General features: G+C 33.2%; 1 protein-coding gene across 1 annotated transcript in view; it reads right to left on the bottom strand.

Moving 5' to 3' along the window:
• zgc:171482 (zinc finger protein) overlaps nucleotides 1-9,257 on the bottom strand; it is a 239,473-nt gene extending 230,216 nt beyond the window's left edge. Inside the window, exon 1 of the mRNA XM_062058188.1 lies at nucleotides 8,982-9,257. Within this exon, the coding sequence (XP_061914172.1) occupies nucleotides 8,982-9,020 (39 nt within the window). The 5' untranslated portion in view covers nucleotides 9,021-9,257. The remainder of the gene's footprint in view (nucleotides 1-8,981) is intronic.
• Between the last annotated feature and the right edge of the window lie 5,879 nt (nucleotides 9,258-15,136).

Below are 15,136 nucleotides of genomic sequence, written 5' to 3'. Positions count from 1 at the left end.
GTGTGAAAATATTGCATATTTTGTATTTTTTTCCATAAAAAAACAGGGTTTTCTTTGACAACAAGAGCATACAACTTAAATCTTTAAAACTGCTATATTGACAGATAGACCTAGAGATTTAAAACTTGAATAATAATAAAAATAATAATACTGAATTATGACACATTTTTAATATTTTTTTTGACCAAAACCCTTTGGGGTCCCCGGGATCAAGCCTGAGTGGAGGCCTAAATGTATATTTTTTATACATATATTGTATTGGTTTTTAAAATAAAAAATATCAAAATGGCCCCCGCTTGCTTTGATTTTTCAGAATGCGGCCCTCAGTGGAAAAAGTTTGGACACCCCTGCTCTAACCACAAGGCCACTGAGCAGGCTTACAAAATTCTTCCTCATTGGGGGAACTTTTCACATGCAACAGTGTAGGGTTGTACAGTATACCGGTACTGGTATAGTAGCGCGGTACTAATGAATAAAAAAAACGGTACTATGCTCTGTTTGAAAAGTACCGGTTTCCGGGCATGACGGCGTGTCGTCACGTCATGACATTGCTGGTTATAGGAGCGGAGGAGCATGTTCGGCAGCGCACAATCACGGAGTACTTACAAACGGACACATTGTGTAGACAGAAAAGTGAGAACGGACACAATTTGGTTTAAAAACTAACGATAAAAGTGAAGTTATAACACTGAAACGCCCTCAGGAAGAGGTGCTTTAAGACATGGCTAGCTAGCTAGCGGCTAAAGACCAGCCGCAGTCGGATCACTAATTCTTGTCTCCATGGCGACAAATAAAGTAAGTTTCTTACAAGTATCATCCCTGCAGGACGAGGAATAGCTAAACATGCTTCACTACACACCGTAGCTCACTGAATGTAAACAAACACCATGGGTGGATCTACACCTGACATCGACTGTAATGATACCAAGTACAAAAGCATATCTAGTCGATACTACTATGATTACATCGATATTTTTTATCATCAGAAAATCTTTATTCCTTTTTAAAAATTCATATTATGTTTATAAACTCAGGAAATATGTCCCTGGACACATGAGCACTTTGAATATGACCAATGTATGATCCTGTAACTACTTGGTATCGAATTGATACCTAAATTTGTGGTATCATTCAAAACTAATGTAGAGCATCCAAAAAACAGAAGAATAAGTGGTTATTACATTTTAACAGAAGTGTAGATAGAACATGTTAAAAGAGAAAGTAAGTAGATATATTAACAGTAAATGAACAAGTGGATTAATAATCAATTTTCTACCACTTGTCCTTTTTTAATGTTGACAAAATAATAGAATGGAAAATGACACAATATGTTACTGCATACGTCAGCAGACAAATAAGGGAGTCTTTGTTTGTTTACTTACTACTAAAAGACAAGTTGTCTTGTATGTTCACTATTTTATTTAAGGACAAAATTGTTCTTCGATTGGAATAAGAAACATCTGTTTAATGTACCGAAGGTTTTTTTGTTAAAATAAAGCCAATAATGCCATGTTTGTGGTCCCACTTATTTAGAAAAGTACCGAAAAGTATCGAAATACATTTTGGTACTGGTCCCGGTACTAAAATATCGGTATCGGGACAACCCTACAACAGTGTCAGAACAGGGCATCAGTATAGTGTGTGAGTTTATTGCTCATTCTAGACCAGGGTTATTCAACCCAGTTGTTTTGGGGGCCACATTTCCAGAAAGCTAAAGACCGCCACTATTATTCTTATGTTTTGTGTTTTGAAGAACCAGCGTCCTCTACAGTAATCTATTTATTTTGTCCAAGTTACAGAAATATACAGCTTTTTTTTAAAGACTTTCTGCAAAAAATCTAGTTAAAGATCATCTCTATACCAGCACTCTAGTGTTCTTAAGAGTCTGCAGCAAAAATGTGAGTCTCTCACAAGTTTTTCGAACTGAACTCGCTGAATAGCCCAAATGATGAAAAAGAGAGGACCTAAAATGGAACCTTGAGGAACACCACTAGTATAACTAAAGAAGTTGAACAAATGACCATTGACTGCATCTGAAGTAAACAAGCTACAGGAACACCTTACTTACATAAATCACATTACCAATCAAATAAAATAAAATGTTACTGCCACAAAGGAGAGGACTTAAAGGGGTGCCTTGAAGATCGCCTCAATTATGTAAATCACAAGTTTGGACCCCAGTGTTCAAAGTTTGCTGGCAAGCTGTAAATGACAATTCAAGAATCTACCAATGTGTTTACACTGGTACAAGTCTCTCAATACAATAGGAACGCTCTTTTTTCTTTTTTTTTTTTAGATATTTTCATTGCAAAAATGGCTATCTCCCAAGTTTTGAACTGAGCTCGGGGGTTGGTCTGGTGCCATTCCTGGGACGGATTTGGCCTCCAGTTTAATAGCTCTGCACTCGACTGTCAAAATGTTCATTGTAAATCTACAGCAAATTACTGGTTAACATTAACATTGACATAAATTTACTATGAAATATATTTACATACATTTACTGTAAATGCACATTTACAGGTGATTTCAATAAAGTTACAACTAAATGCTGTAACTTCACAAATGTATTTTCAAAGTTAATTACTCTCTCGGTTATGATCAAAATAGCCACCCTTTGCTTTTCTCTATTACTTTTTCGCACACTCTTGGCATTCTCTCGATGAGTTTCAAGAGGTAGTCACCTGAAGTTTTTTTTAACTTCACTGGTGTCATAGTTTTGATGCCTTCAGCGACAATCTACCATGTAAATAGTCATGAAAGTAAAGAACACGCATTGAATGAGAAGGTGTGTCCAAACTTTTGGCCTGTACTGTACGGTATATATATATATATATATATATATATATATATATATATATATATATATATATATATATATATATATATATATATATATATATATATATATATATATATATATATATATATATATATACATATATAAACGGAATACAATGATTTGCAAATCATTGTATTCCGTTCATATTTACATCCAACACAATTTCCCAACTCATATGGAAATGGGGTTTGTTTAACATATAGCCTATTTTTGCGCACTACTGACCGAAATCCGGCCGCCAATAAAATACTTTGGTCACCGAAACACTGTGGAAACCGGATGTTGTGATGATGTATCCACATTTTCCCGTGCACACAAGTTGCAAACAGGTCGTTCAGACTGCAGTCACAACGGATTCCAACTACCTCCTCATGTGGAAAAAATCTCAGATTTGAAGCAAAAAAATATCCGATCTCTGTCATTTGAGGGCAAAAACGTCAGATTTGGTGTCCAGTGTGAACAGAGCCAAAACGGCACATCCTGAAAGCGGCTTGAAGATGGTCTATAAAGCAAAATCTATGCAACATTTTGACTAAAATGTCACCATTACATGTTTTTTAGACCAGTGGTCCCCAACCTTTTTGTAGCTGCGGACCGGTCAACGCTTGAAAATTAGTCCCACGGACCAGGGGGACTATTTTTTTTTTTTTTTTTCCATAAAGAAATACAATCATGTGTGCTTACGGACTGTATCCCTGCAGACTGTATTGATCTATGTTGATATATAATGTATATATTGTGTTTTTTATGTTGATTTAATAAAAAATAAAATAAATAAATATATATATATATATATATATATATATATATATATATATATATATATATATATATATATATATATATATATATATATATATATATATATAATTATTTTTTTTTTTCTTGTGCAGCCCGGTGGTTGGGGACCACTGTTTTAGACCACAAGGAAGTGATTTAAATGTAGGACATTTTTTTTTACAATACGACCCCTTTAATGTTGCACACCACGCTCAATATCTCTGCAAGAACTCACCTGAAAGATTGGCTTATTTAAGGCGCAACATAAGAAAACTCGTAAAGTCCAAAATGTCAGCACAGTTCTGAATATCCCCACATTATACAGTCCTTAAACGCATTCTTCATGGCACGCATTTAATAGGCTGCTCCTGCATGAACGTCAATTTGATTTATCCAATCCCCTGACGCATTCATCCATTGTTTAAACTGAAAGAAAGACCACAAAATGCATCTTTTGCAACACTACTCCATATAAAGCAGGGGTGTCAAACGTACGGCCCGTTATAGTTTGCTAAATATAAAAATTAACCTGACATTTTTTAACGAAAGAAACAGCTGTTCTAAATGTGTCCACTAGATGTCGCAATAGCAATTCTTTGTATCTGTAGATGATGCTGCATATGTACAAAATGAACCACATGATGTTAGTACATCAGTCGAGGAAAATGGTCAAACTACATAAATGACATCTTGTAATTTGATTTTGATGTAATTTTTTTATCTTGATAGATTGAAAATGAACACCAATGAGTTGACGGATGAACATTATCACATCATTTATTCAGAAATATAAATAACGACAAATAAAGATAGAATACTATTAACCGCAACATATAAGTATGTATTTTCACTATTTTATTTAAGGACTAAATTGTTATTTGGGTGCAATAATAAACATAAGTTTAATGTACCGTAAGATTTGTTGTTAAAATAAAGCCAATAATGCACATTTTTTGTGGTCCCCCTTATTTAGAAAAGTACCGAAAAGTACCGGTACTAAAATATGTAGAATATGGCATCAGTATAGTGTGTGAGTTTATTGCTCACACTAGACCAGGGTTATAAATAACGACAAATAAAGATAGAATACTATTAACCGCAACATATAAGTGTAAAAAAACAAAACAACAACATTATGATTTGTACACTTTCAGAATGTTTTTAAACAAGAAAACAATCTGAAGTTGTTTTTATTTTTTAATTATGGTGCTGTGATTTTACCACTTGAGAGTAGATTTTTCTCCACGTGGCCCCCAATCTAAAAATGAGTTTGACAACCCCGATATAAGGAATGACTTATTGAAGACACAAAATGACAAAAAAAAGCCTCAAATATGCATACTTTATGTTGCATGCATGCAAGCACGGTTCCGGTGCAAGAACTAAAAAACAACTTACTTTTTTAGCTTAGAATGACAGAATGGGATGAGTTTGCTAAGTATAAAAATTAAGCTGACATTTTTGAATGAAAGAAACAGCTGTTCTAAATGTTTCCACTGGATGTCGCAATAGCAATTCTTTGTATCTTTGTAGATGATGCTACATGTGTACAAAATAAACCACATGATCATAAAAAAAAAAACAACAACATTATGATTTGTACAATTTTAGAATGTGCTTGTTCTATTTCTAAACAAGAAAACAATCTGAAGTTGTCTTTATTTTTAAGTTGTCGTGCCGTGATTTTACCAGTCCCGGCCCACTTGAGAGTAGATTGTTCTCCATGTGGCCCCCGATCTAAAATGAGTTTGACACCCCTGATATAATGAATGACTTATTCCAGACAAAGCTGGTTAAAAATGACCAAAAAAAGCTACAAATGTGCATACTTTATGTTGCATGCATGCAAGAAAATTTAAATAACAACAAATAAAGATACAATACTATTAACCGCTATTAAAAGAAAAAAACACAACAACATTATGATTTGTACAATTTCAGAATGTGCTTGTTCTATTTTTAAATAAGAAAACAATCTGAAATTGTCTTTATTTTTAAGTTATCGTGCCGTGATTTTACCAGGACCAATATTGGTTGGGAAATGACCAAATTGTAATGGTCAAATCAACATCACAACCCTGACATTGAATAAACGTTATCAAAGAACATGTTGTTTCAACAGTGTATTTGTGTTGTAGAATATTGGTTGGGAAATGACCAAAATTTCATGGTCCAAAAAATCTGACATTGAATAAACGTTGTCAAAAAGCATGTTGTTTCAATGTATTTGTGTTGTAGAATATTGGTTGGAAAATGACCAAATTTTCAATGGTCAAATAAACCGTAAACCGCAACGTGTAAGTGTAAAAAAACAACAACAACAACATTATGATTTGTACAATTTCAGAATGTGCTTGTTCTATTTTTAAATAAGAAAACAATCTGAAGTTGTCTTTATTTTTAAGTTATCATGCTGTGATTTTACCAGGACAAAGCTGGTTAAAAATGACCCAAAAAAAGCCTCAAATGTGCATACTTTATGTTGCATACATGCAAGAAAATATAAATTACAACAAATAAAGATAGAATACTATTAACCGCAACATGTAAGTGTAAAACAACAACAACAACAACATTATGATTTGTACAATTTCAGAATGTGCTTGTTCTATTTTTAAATCAGAAAACAATCTGAAGTTGTCTTTATTTTTAAGTTATCGTGCCGTGATTTTACCAGGACAAAGCTGGTTAAAAATGACCCAAAAAACCGCCTCAAATGTGCATACTTTATGTTGCATGCATGCAAGAAAATATAAATAACAGCATATAAAGATAGAATACTATTAACCGCAACATGTAAGTGTAAAAAAAACAAAACAACAATATTATGATTTGTACAATTTCAGAATGTGCTTGTTCTATTTTTAAATAAGAAAACAATCTGAAGTTGTCTTTATTTTTAAGTTATCGTGCTGTGATTTTACCAGGACCAATATTGGTTGGGAAATTACCAAAATTCAATGGTCCAAAAAAACCTGACATTGAATAAACATTGTCAAAAAGCATGTTGTTTCAACGTATTTGTGTTGTAGAATATTGGTTGGGAAATGACCAAATTCTCAATGGTCAAATTAACCGTATATCGCAACATGAAAGTGTAAAAAAACAACAACAACATTATGATTTTGTACAATTTCAGAATGTGCTTGTTCTATTTTTAAATAAGAAAACAATCTGAAGTTGTCTTTATTTTTAAGTTATCGTGCCGTGATTTTACCAGAACAAAGCTGGTTAAAAATTACCTAAAAAAAGCCTCAAATGTGCATACCTTATGTTGCATGCATGCAAGAAAATATAAATAACAACAAATAAAGATAGAATACTATTAACCGCAACATGTAAGTGTAAAAAAAAAAAAACAACAATATTATGATTTGTACAATTTCAGAATGTGCTTGTTCTATTTTTAAATAAGAAAACAATCTGAAGTTGTCTTTATTTTTAAGTTATCGTGCCGTGATTTTACCAGGACCAATATTGGTTGGGAAATTACCAAAATTCAATGGTCCAAAAAAACTTGACATTGAATAAACATTGTCAAAAAGCATGTTGTTTCAACGTATTTGTGTTGTAGAATATTGGTTGGGAAATGACCAAATTCTCAACGGTCAAATTAACCGTATATCGCAACACGAAAGTGTAAAAAAACAACAACAACATTATGATTTTGTACAATTTCAGAATGTGCTTGTTCTATTTTTAAATAAGAAAACAATCTGAAGTTGTCTTTATTTTTAAGTTATCGTGCCGTGATTTTACCAGAACAAAGCTGGTTAAAAATTACCTAAAAAAAGCCTCAAATGTGCATACCTTATGTTGCATGCATGCAAGAAAATATAAATAACAACAAATAAAGATAGAATACTATTAACCGCAACATGTAAGTGTAAAAAAAACAACAACAACAACATTATGATTTGTACAATTTCAGAATGTGCTTGTTCTATTTTTAAATAAGAAAACAATCTGAAGTTGTCTTTATTTTTAAGTTATCGTGCTGTGATTTTACCAGGACCAATATTGGTTGGGAAATTACCAAAATTCAATGGTCCAAAAAAACCTGACATTGAATAAACATTGTCAAAAAGCATGTTGTTTCAACGTATTTGTGTTGTAGAATATTGGTTGGGAAATGACCAAATTCTCAATGGTCAAATTAACCGTATATCGCAACATGAAAGTGTAAAAAAACAACAATAACATTATGATTTTGTACAATTTCAGAATGTGCTTGTTCTATTTTTAAATAAGAAAACAATCTGAAGTTGTCTTTATTTTTAAATTATCGTGCCGTGATTTTACCAGGACAAAGCTGGTTAAAAATGACCAAAAAAAACCGCCTCAAATGTGCATACTTTATGTTGCATGCATGCAAGAAAATATAAATAACAACAAATAAAGATAGAATACTATTAACCGCAACATGTAAGTGTAAAAAAACAACAACAACAACATTATGATTTGTACAATTTCAGAATGTGCTGGTTCTATTTTTAAATAAGAAAACAATCTGAAGTTGTCTTTATTTTTAAGTTATCGTGCCGTGATTTTACCAGGACAAAGCTGGTTAAAAATGACCCAAAAAAACGCCTCAAATGTGCATACCTTATGTTGCATGCATGCAAGAAAATATAAATAACAACAAATAAAGATAGAATACTATTATCCGTAACATGTAAGTGTAAAAAAACAACAACAACAACATTATGATTTGTACACTTTCAGAATGTGCTTGTTCTATTTTTAAATAAGAAAACAATCTAAAGTTGTCTTTATTTTTAAGTTATCGTGCCGTGATTTTACCAGGATAAAGCTGGTTAAAAATGACCAAAAAAAAGCCTCAAATGTGCATACTTTATGTTGCATACATGCAAGAAAATATAAATAACAACAAATAAAGATAGAATACTATTAACCGCAACATGTAAGTGTAAAAAAACAACAACAACAACATTATGATTTGTACAATTTCAGAATGTGCTGGTTCCATTTTTAAACAAGAAAACAATCTGAAGTTGTCTTTATTTTTAAGTTATCGCGCCGTGATTTTACCAGGACAAAGCTGGTTAAAAATGTGCATACTTTGCGCTGCATGCATGCAAGCACGGTTCCGGTGCAAGAACTCAAAAACAACTTACTTCTCTACTTTAAAATGAGAGAATGGTTATGCCACTATTGTATTAGTTATTCTTGCACACATGCAAGAACTGCACTGGAAATGTTATTCACCATTTGGAGTGTCTTAAACTTATTTTATGCTGCAGCCTTTAAAAAAAACAACACTGCAAGAACTCCCTATCATTCGCTTCTTTTTAAAGTCATGCAATGCAAAGTCTATTTCTTAGTGGTTGCACGGTCTCACCTTGCAGAGGTGACTCCTCTCTTCAAAATCGACAACCATCCGCCAGCCGAGTGTCTTCAATCCCGCAGCCGCACCGTGCAATCCGGCAACTCTGTCCCCGGATTAACCGCTCCGAGATACTTTTATTGTTGCTCCTCCGGATGATTTACGCACACACCTCTTGTTGCGCGGTGGAGACGCGTACTGTCCCCTAGCGGCTCCTCTCTGCCGTGTGCCGCGGAGGCATTGAACGCAGCACCGTGGACATAATCCTCTGCTGGAGAAACGCTCCGTGGAGGAGAGAGAAGGGGACTGAGGAAGATATCCCGGCACCGGAGAGGGGACGAGGAGGAGGAGGAGGAGGAGGAGGAGGCAGATGATGGTGCTGATGATGCTGTGCGCAGCCTTCACGGGGATGAATGAAAAGACCGCACTCGTGTACGCGCGCGCGAGAGCTGCTCAGTGAGTGGGAGCACCGGGCGAGCGGAGTGGGTTATGTATGCACCCACGCTGATATTAGGTAGATTATATAAAATGATCACACAGCGTGGATGAATCAATTTTATTTTTTATTTTTTATTTTTAATTTTTTATTTTTTATTTTTAATTTTTAATTTTTAATTTTTAATTTTTTATTTTTTATTTTTTATTTTTTATTTTTTATTTATTTTTTTATTTTTATTTTTATTTTTATTTTTTTTTTATTTTTTTTATTTTTTTTTTTGGCATGACTCACAGTATCGTGCCTCACTACACACGCACCTCTCCACTATTGCCATCTTGACACGCTGTGTGACCGCAGGTTCGAGTCCGTATTGAGCACCTGTCAATTTGAGTTATGGCCAAAAAAAGGCTGTTTCATGAAAAAAAAAAAAAAATTGTCAAAAGTCGTTTCGTTACGCTTTGTGTTGAGTCATAGGTTGCATTTTTATCGCAAGTTGCCGCAAGACGTTGGTACAACGTTGATTGTGCGTAGATGAACTGACGTTGAAACAACGTTGCAAAATAGTTGGATTTGTAAGTTGAGACAACGGTGATGTCCAATGTTGGATTTTCAAATTTCAGTGGTAAAATCAACGTCACAATCTGACGTTGAATAAACGTTGTCAAAAAGCATGTTGTTTCAACGTTGTATTTGTGTTGTAGAATATTGGTTGGGAAATGACCAAAATGTTATGGTCAAATCAACGTCAGAACCCAACTTTAAATTAAACGTTATCAAAAAGCATGTTGTTTCAACGTTGTATTTGTGTTGTAGAATATTGGTTGGGAAATGACCAAATTTCAATGGTCAAATGAACGTCACAACCTGAAATTGATTAAATGTTGTGAAAACGCATGTTGTTTCAACGCTGTATTTGTGTTGTAGAATATTGTTTGGGAAATGACCAAAATGTTATGGTCAAATCAACGTCAGAACCCAACTTTAAATTAAACGTCATCAAAAAGCATGTTGTTTCAACGTTGTATTTGTGTTGTAGAATATTGGTTGGGAAATGACCAAAATTCAATGGTCCAAATAACCTGACATTGAATAAACGTTGTCAAAAAGCATGTTGTTTCAACGTTGTATTTGTGTTGTAGAATACTGGTTGGGAAATGACCAAAATTCAATGGTCCAAATAACCTGACATTGAATATGCGTCGTCAAAAAGCATGTTGTTTCAACGTTGTATTTGTGTTGTAGAATATTGGTTGGGAAATGACCAAATTTGAATGGTCAAATCAACGTCACAACCTGACATTGAATAAACGTTGTCAAAAAGCATGTTGTTTCAACGTTGTATTTGTGTAGTTGAATATTGGCTGGGAAATGACCAAAATTCAATGGTCCAAATAACCTGACATTGAATATACGTCGTCAAAAAGCATGTTGTTTCAACGTTGTATTTGTGTTGTAGAATATTGTTTGGGAAATGACCAAATTTCAATGGTCAAATGAACGTCACAACCTGAAATTGATCAAATGTTGTGAAAAAGCATGTTGTTTCAACGTTGTATTCGGGTTGTAGAATGTTGGTTGGGAAATGACCAAAATTCAATGGTCAAAAAAACATCACAACCTGACATCGGATAAACGTTGTCAAAAAACATGTTGTTTCAACGTTGTATTTGTGTAGTTGAATATTGGTTGGGAAATGACCAAAATTCAATGGTCAAATCAACGTCGTCAAAAAGATGTTGTTTCAACGTTGTATTTGTGATGTAGAATATTGGTTGGGAAATGACAAAATGTCAATGGTCAAATCAACGTCAGAACCCAACATTGATTAAACGTCATCAAAGAGCAAATTGTTTCAATGTTGTATTTGTGTTATATAATATTGGTTGGGAAATAACCAAAATTCAATGATAGAAAAAAACATCACAACCTGACATTAAATACACGTCGTCAAAAAGCATGTTGTTTCAACGTTGTATTTGAGTTGTAGAATATTGGTTGGGAAATTACGAAATTTTAATGGTCAAATCAACGTCACAACCTGAAATGACCAAATTTCAATGGTCAAATCAACGTCACAACCTGACATTGAATAAACATGATCAAAAAGCATGTTGTTTCAACATTGTATTTGTGTTGTAGAATATTGGTTGGGAAATGACCAAATTTCAATGGTCAAAAAAACATCACAACCTGATGTTGAATAAACGTTGTCAAAAAGCATGTTGTTTCAACGTTGTATTTGTGTTGTTGAATATTGGTTGGGAAATGACCAAAATTCAATGGTCAAAAAAACATCTTAACCTGACATCAGATAAACGTTGTCAAAAAACATGTTGTTTCAACGTTGTATTTGTGATGTAGAATATTGGTTGCGAAATGACAAAAATGCAATGGTCAAATGAACGTCGTCAAAAAGCATGTTGTTTCAACGTTGTATTTGTGTTGTTGAATATTGGTTGGGAAATGACCAAAATTCAATGGTCAAAAAAACATCTTAACCTGACATCAGATAAACGTTGTCAAAAAACATGTTGTTTCAACGTTGTATTTGTGATGTAGAATATTGGTTGCGAAATGACAAAAATGCAATGGTCAAATGAACGTCAGAACCAAACATTGACTAAACGTCATCAAAAAAACATCACAACCTGACATCGGATAAACGTTGTCAGAAAACATGTTGTTTCAACGTTGTATTTGTGTAGTTGAATATTGGTTGGGAAATGACCAAAATTCAATGGTCAAATCAACGTCGTCAAAAAGATGTTGTTTCAACGTTGTATTTGTGTTGTAGAATATTGGTTGGGAAATGACAAAATTGTAGTGGTCAAATCAACGTCACAACCTGACATTGAATAAACGTTGTCAAAAAGCATGTTGTTTCAACATTGTACTTGTGTTGTAGAATATTGGTTGCGAAATGACCAAATTTCAATAGTCAAAAAAACATGACAACCTGACGTTGAATAAACGTTGTCAAAAAGTATGTTGTTTCAACGTTGTATTTGTGTTGTAGAATATTGGTTGAAAAATTACCAAAATTCAATGGCCAAAAAAACATCACAACCTGACATTGAATAAACATTGCCAAAAAGCATGTTGTTTTAACGTTGTATTTGTGATGTAGAATATTGGTTGCGAAATGACAAAAATGCAATGGTCAAATCAAAGTCAGAACCAAACATTGACTAAACGTCATCAAAAAGCATGTTGTTTCAACGTTGTATTTGTGTTGTAGAATATTGGTTGGGAAATGACAAAATTGTAATGGTCAAATCAACGTCACAACCTGACATTGAATAAACGTTGTCAAAAAGCATGTTGTTTCAACATTGTATTTGTGTTGTAGAATATTGGTTGCGAAATGACCAAATTTCAATAGTCAAAAAAACATCACAACCTGACGTTGAATAAACGTTGTCAAAAAGCATGTTGTTTCCATGTTGTATTTGTGTTGTAGAATATTGGTTGGAAAATGACCAAATTTCAATAGTCAAAATAACATCACAACCTGACGTTGAATAAACGTTGTCAAAAAGCATGTTGTTTCCACGTTGTATTTGTGTTGTAGAATATTGGTTGGAAATTTACCAAAATTCAATGGCCAAAAAAACATCACAACCTGACGTTGAATAAACGTTGTCAAAAAGCATGTTGTTTCCACGTTGTATTTGTGTTGTAGAATATTGGTTGGAAAATTACCAAAATTGAATGGCCAAAAAAACATCACAACCTGACATTGAATAAACATTGCCAAAAAGCATGTTGTTTCAACATTGTATTTGTGATGTAGAATATTGGTTGGGAAATGACCAAAATTCAATGGTCAAAAAACATCACAACCTGACATTGAATAAACGTCGTCAAAAAGCATGTTGTTTTAACGTTGTATTTGTGTCGTAGAATATCGGTTGGAAAATGACCAAAATTCAATGATCAAATCAACGTCAGAACCCAACATTGAATAAACGTCGTCAAAAAGCATGTTGTTTTAACGTTGTATTTGTGTCATAGAATATCGGTTGGAAAATGACCAAAATTCAATGATCAAATCAACGTCAGAACCCAACATTGATTAAGCGTCGTCAAAAAGCATATTGTTTCAACGTTATGTTTTAGTTGCTCAACGTCAGGACCTAATTCAACAAGTTCTCAACGTTGTTTTAATGTCTTGTGCCTTCTGGGAAGATATATTTTTTAGACCGAAAAATTAGAGCTGTCACAAGTAACAAATTAACTCATGTGATTAATCACAATAAATATCTCATTAATCATTTTGACCGTACATGTTCATTTCCTTTTAAATTTTGCAAGTGAGTAATAACCTCTTATTAAACATGATTTATCATATTCCAAAAGTGTAATTAATCTGATTTTTAAAAAATATTGTCCGACAGCACTACAATAAAAATATAACAAGAACACTTTATATTACAATGAGTGGTTTGACACAACAGATATATTGTTAAAATGTCTATATATTTTTCACAATTCAATCCAATCCAATCCACTTTATTTATATAGCACATTTAAACAACAAAAATGTTTCCAAAGTGCTGCAAAACAATATCAAAAACAATATTCAAATATTATCCTTAGCTCCACCAATGACTGAATAAAAACCAAAAAAATAAATAAATATAAAACCAATATAAAAACAATATAAAACATAAATATGATTAAAAACGATTTTAAAGGGTAAAACCAATTAAAACAGTAAATAGAAATCAAAATTTAAAAAAAAAATACCCACAGAAGACAACAGAGAACAGAGGACCACACATTTCACATAGTGTTAAAAGCCAAAGAATAAAAGTGGGTCTTAAGACGAGACTTAAAACACTCCACTGTGTTTTTATTTTTCACAATTATTAGCTATATTGAAAAAAATTGTTCGAGATGTAATGATATCAAATATGACTTTGAGTTTGAATGTCTCCGGAGCAAAATGATCTCAGTTATCCGTCAGTCTACCCCAGGGCAGCTGTGGCTACGAAAGTAGCTTACCACCACCAGGTGTGAATGAATGATGGGTTTTTAACATGTAAAGTGACTTTGGGTACTTAGAAAAGTATAAATCCCAGGTATTATTATTATTATTATTATTATCGATATGATTGTGGTATTGTTGAATGTGCTCAAACATTACTTAAACACACACTGAAAACTTTTGACCAAAGTTTTTTTGATTAGCTAAAATAAATGGACACACTGTTAAATAAAGCCACTATTTTGCATGTTTTTTAGTTTCTTATGCTTCACTAATAGTAGTTTAGGTGTAGTATTTAATATGCTATTGTTTTAAATATTGGTCTGTAAAAACATTTTAAGTGAAATAAAATCTATGATTATTGTTGATTATTTCTGGCGGGCGTTGTGCCATCCTACTCTGTTCAACGGTCCTTGAACGCATCATAAAAACACCTCCGTCTGGTATTCCTCTGAGTATAGAACGATCCCTCTGAGCACAGCTTGTAGGTTCAATGTACACAATTGCATATCTTAGTCGCTCAGACAGCAACGTGTTTATAAGAGATTCGATTGGGGTATTTTGTTTGAAATGCGTTAATGTCTCTTGTTAGCCTTTATGCTAGCGATCTGGCGCAAGTTAGTCCGTGAGTCAGTGTATCAAAGTGCAATTGTCAATCACGGTTTTTCGATGGTTTTAATTTAAAACAGTAATACAGTCGTGGTCAAAAAGTTTACATACACTTGTAAAGAACATAATGTC

This window comes from Entelurus aequoreus, linkage group LG09, assembly GCF_033978785.1.
Source record: "Entelurus aequoreus isolate RoL-2023_Sb linkage group LG09, RoL_Eaeq_v1.1, whole genome shotgun sequence".
Taxonomy (NCBI): Eukaryota; Metazoa; Chordata; class Actinopteri; order Syngnathiformes; family Syngnathidae; genus Entelurus; species Entelurus aequoreus.
Note: the sequence above shows the minus strand (reverse complement) of the source record. Positions and strands in the feature narration are given on the sequence as shown.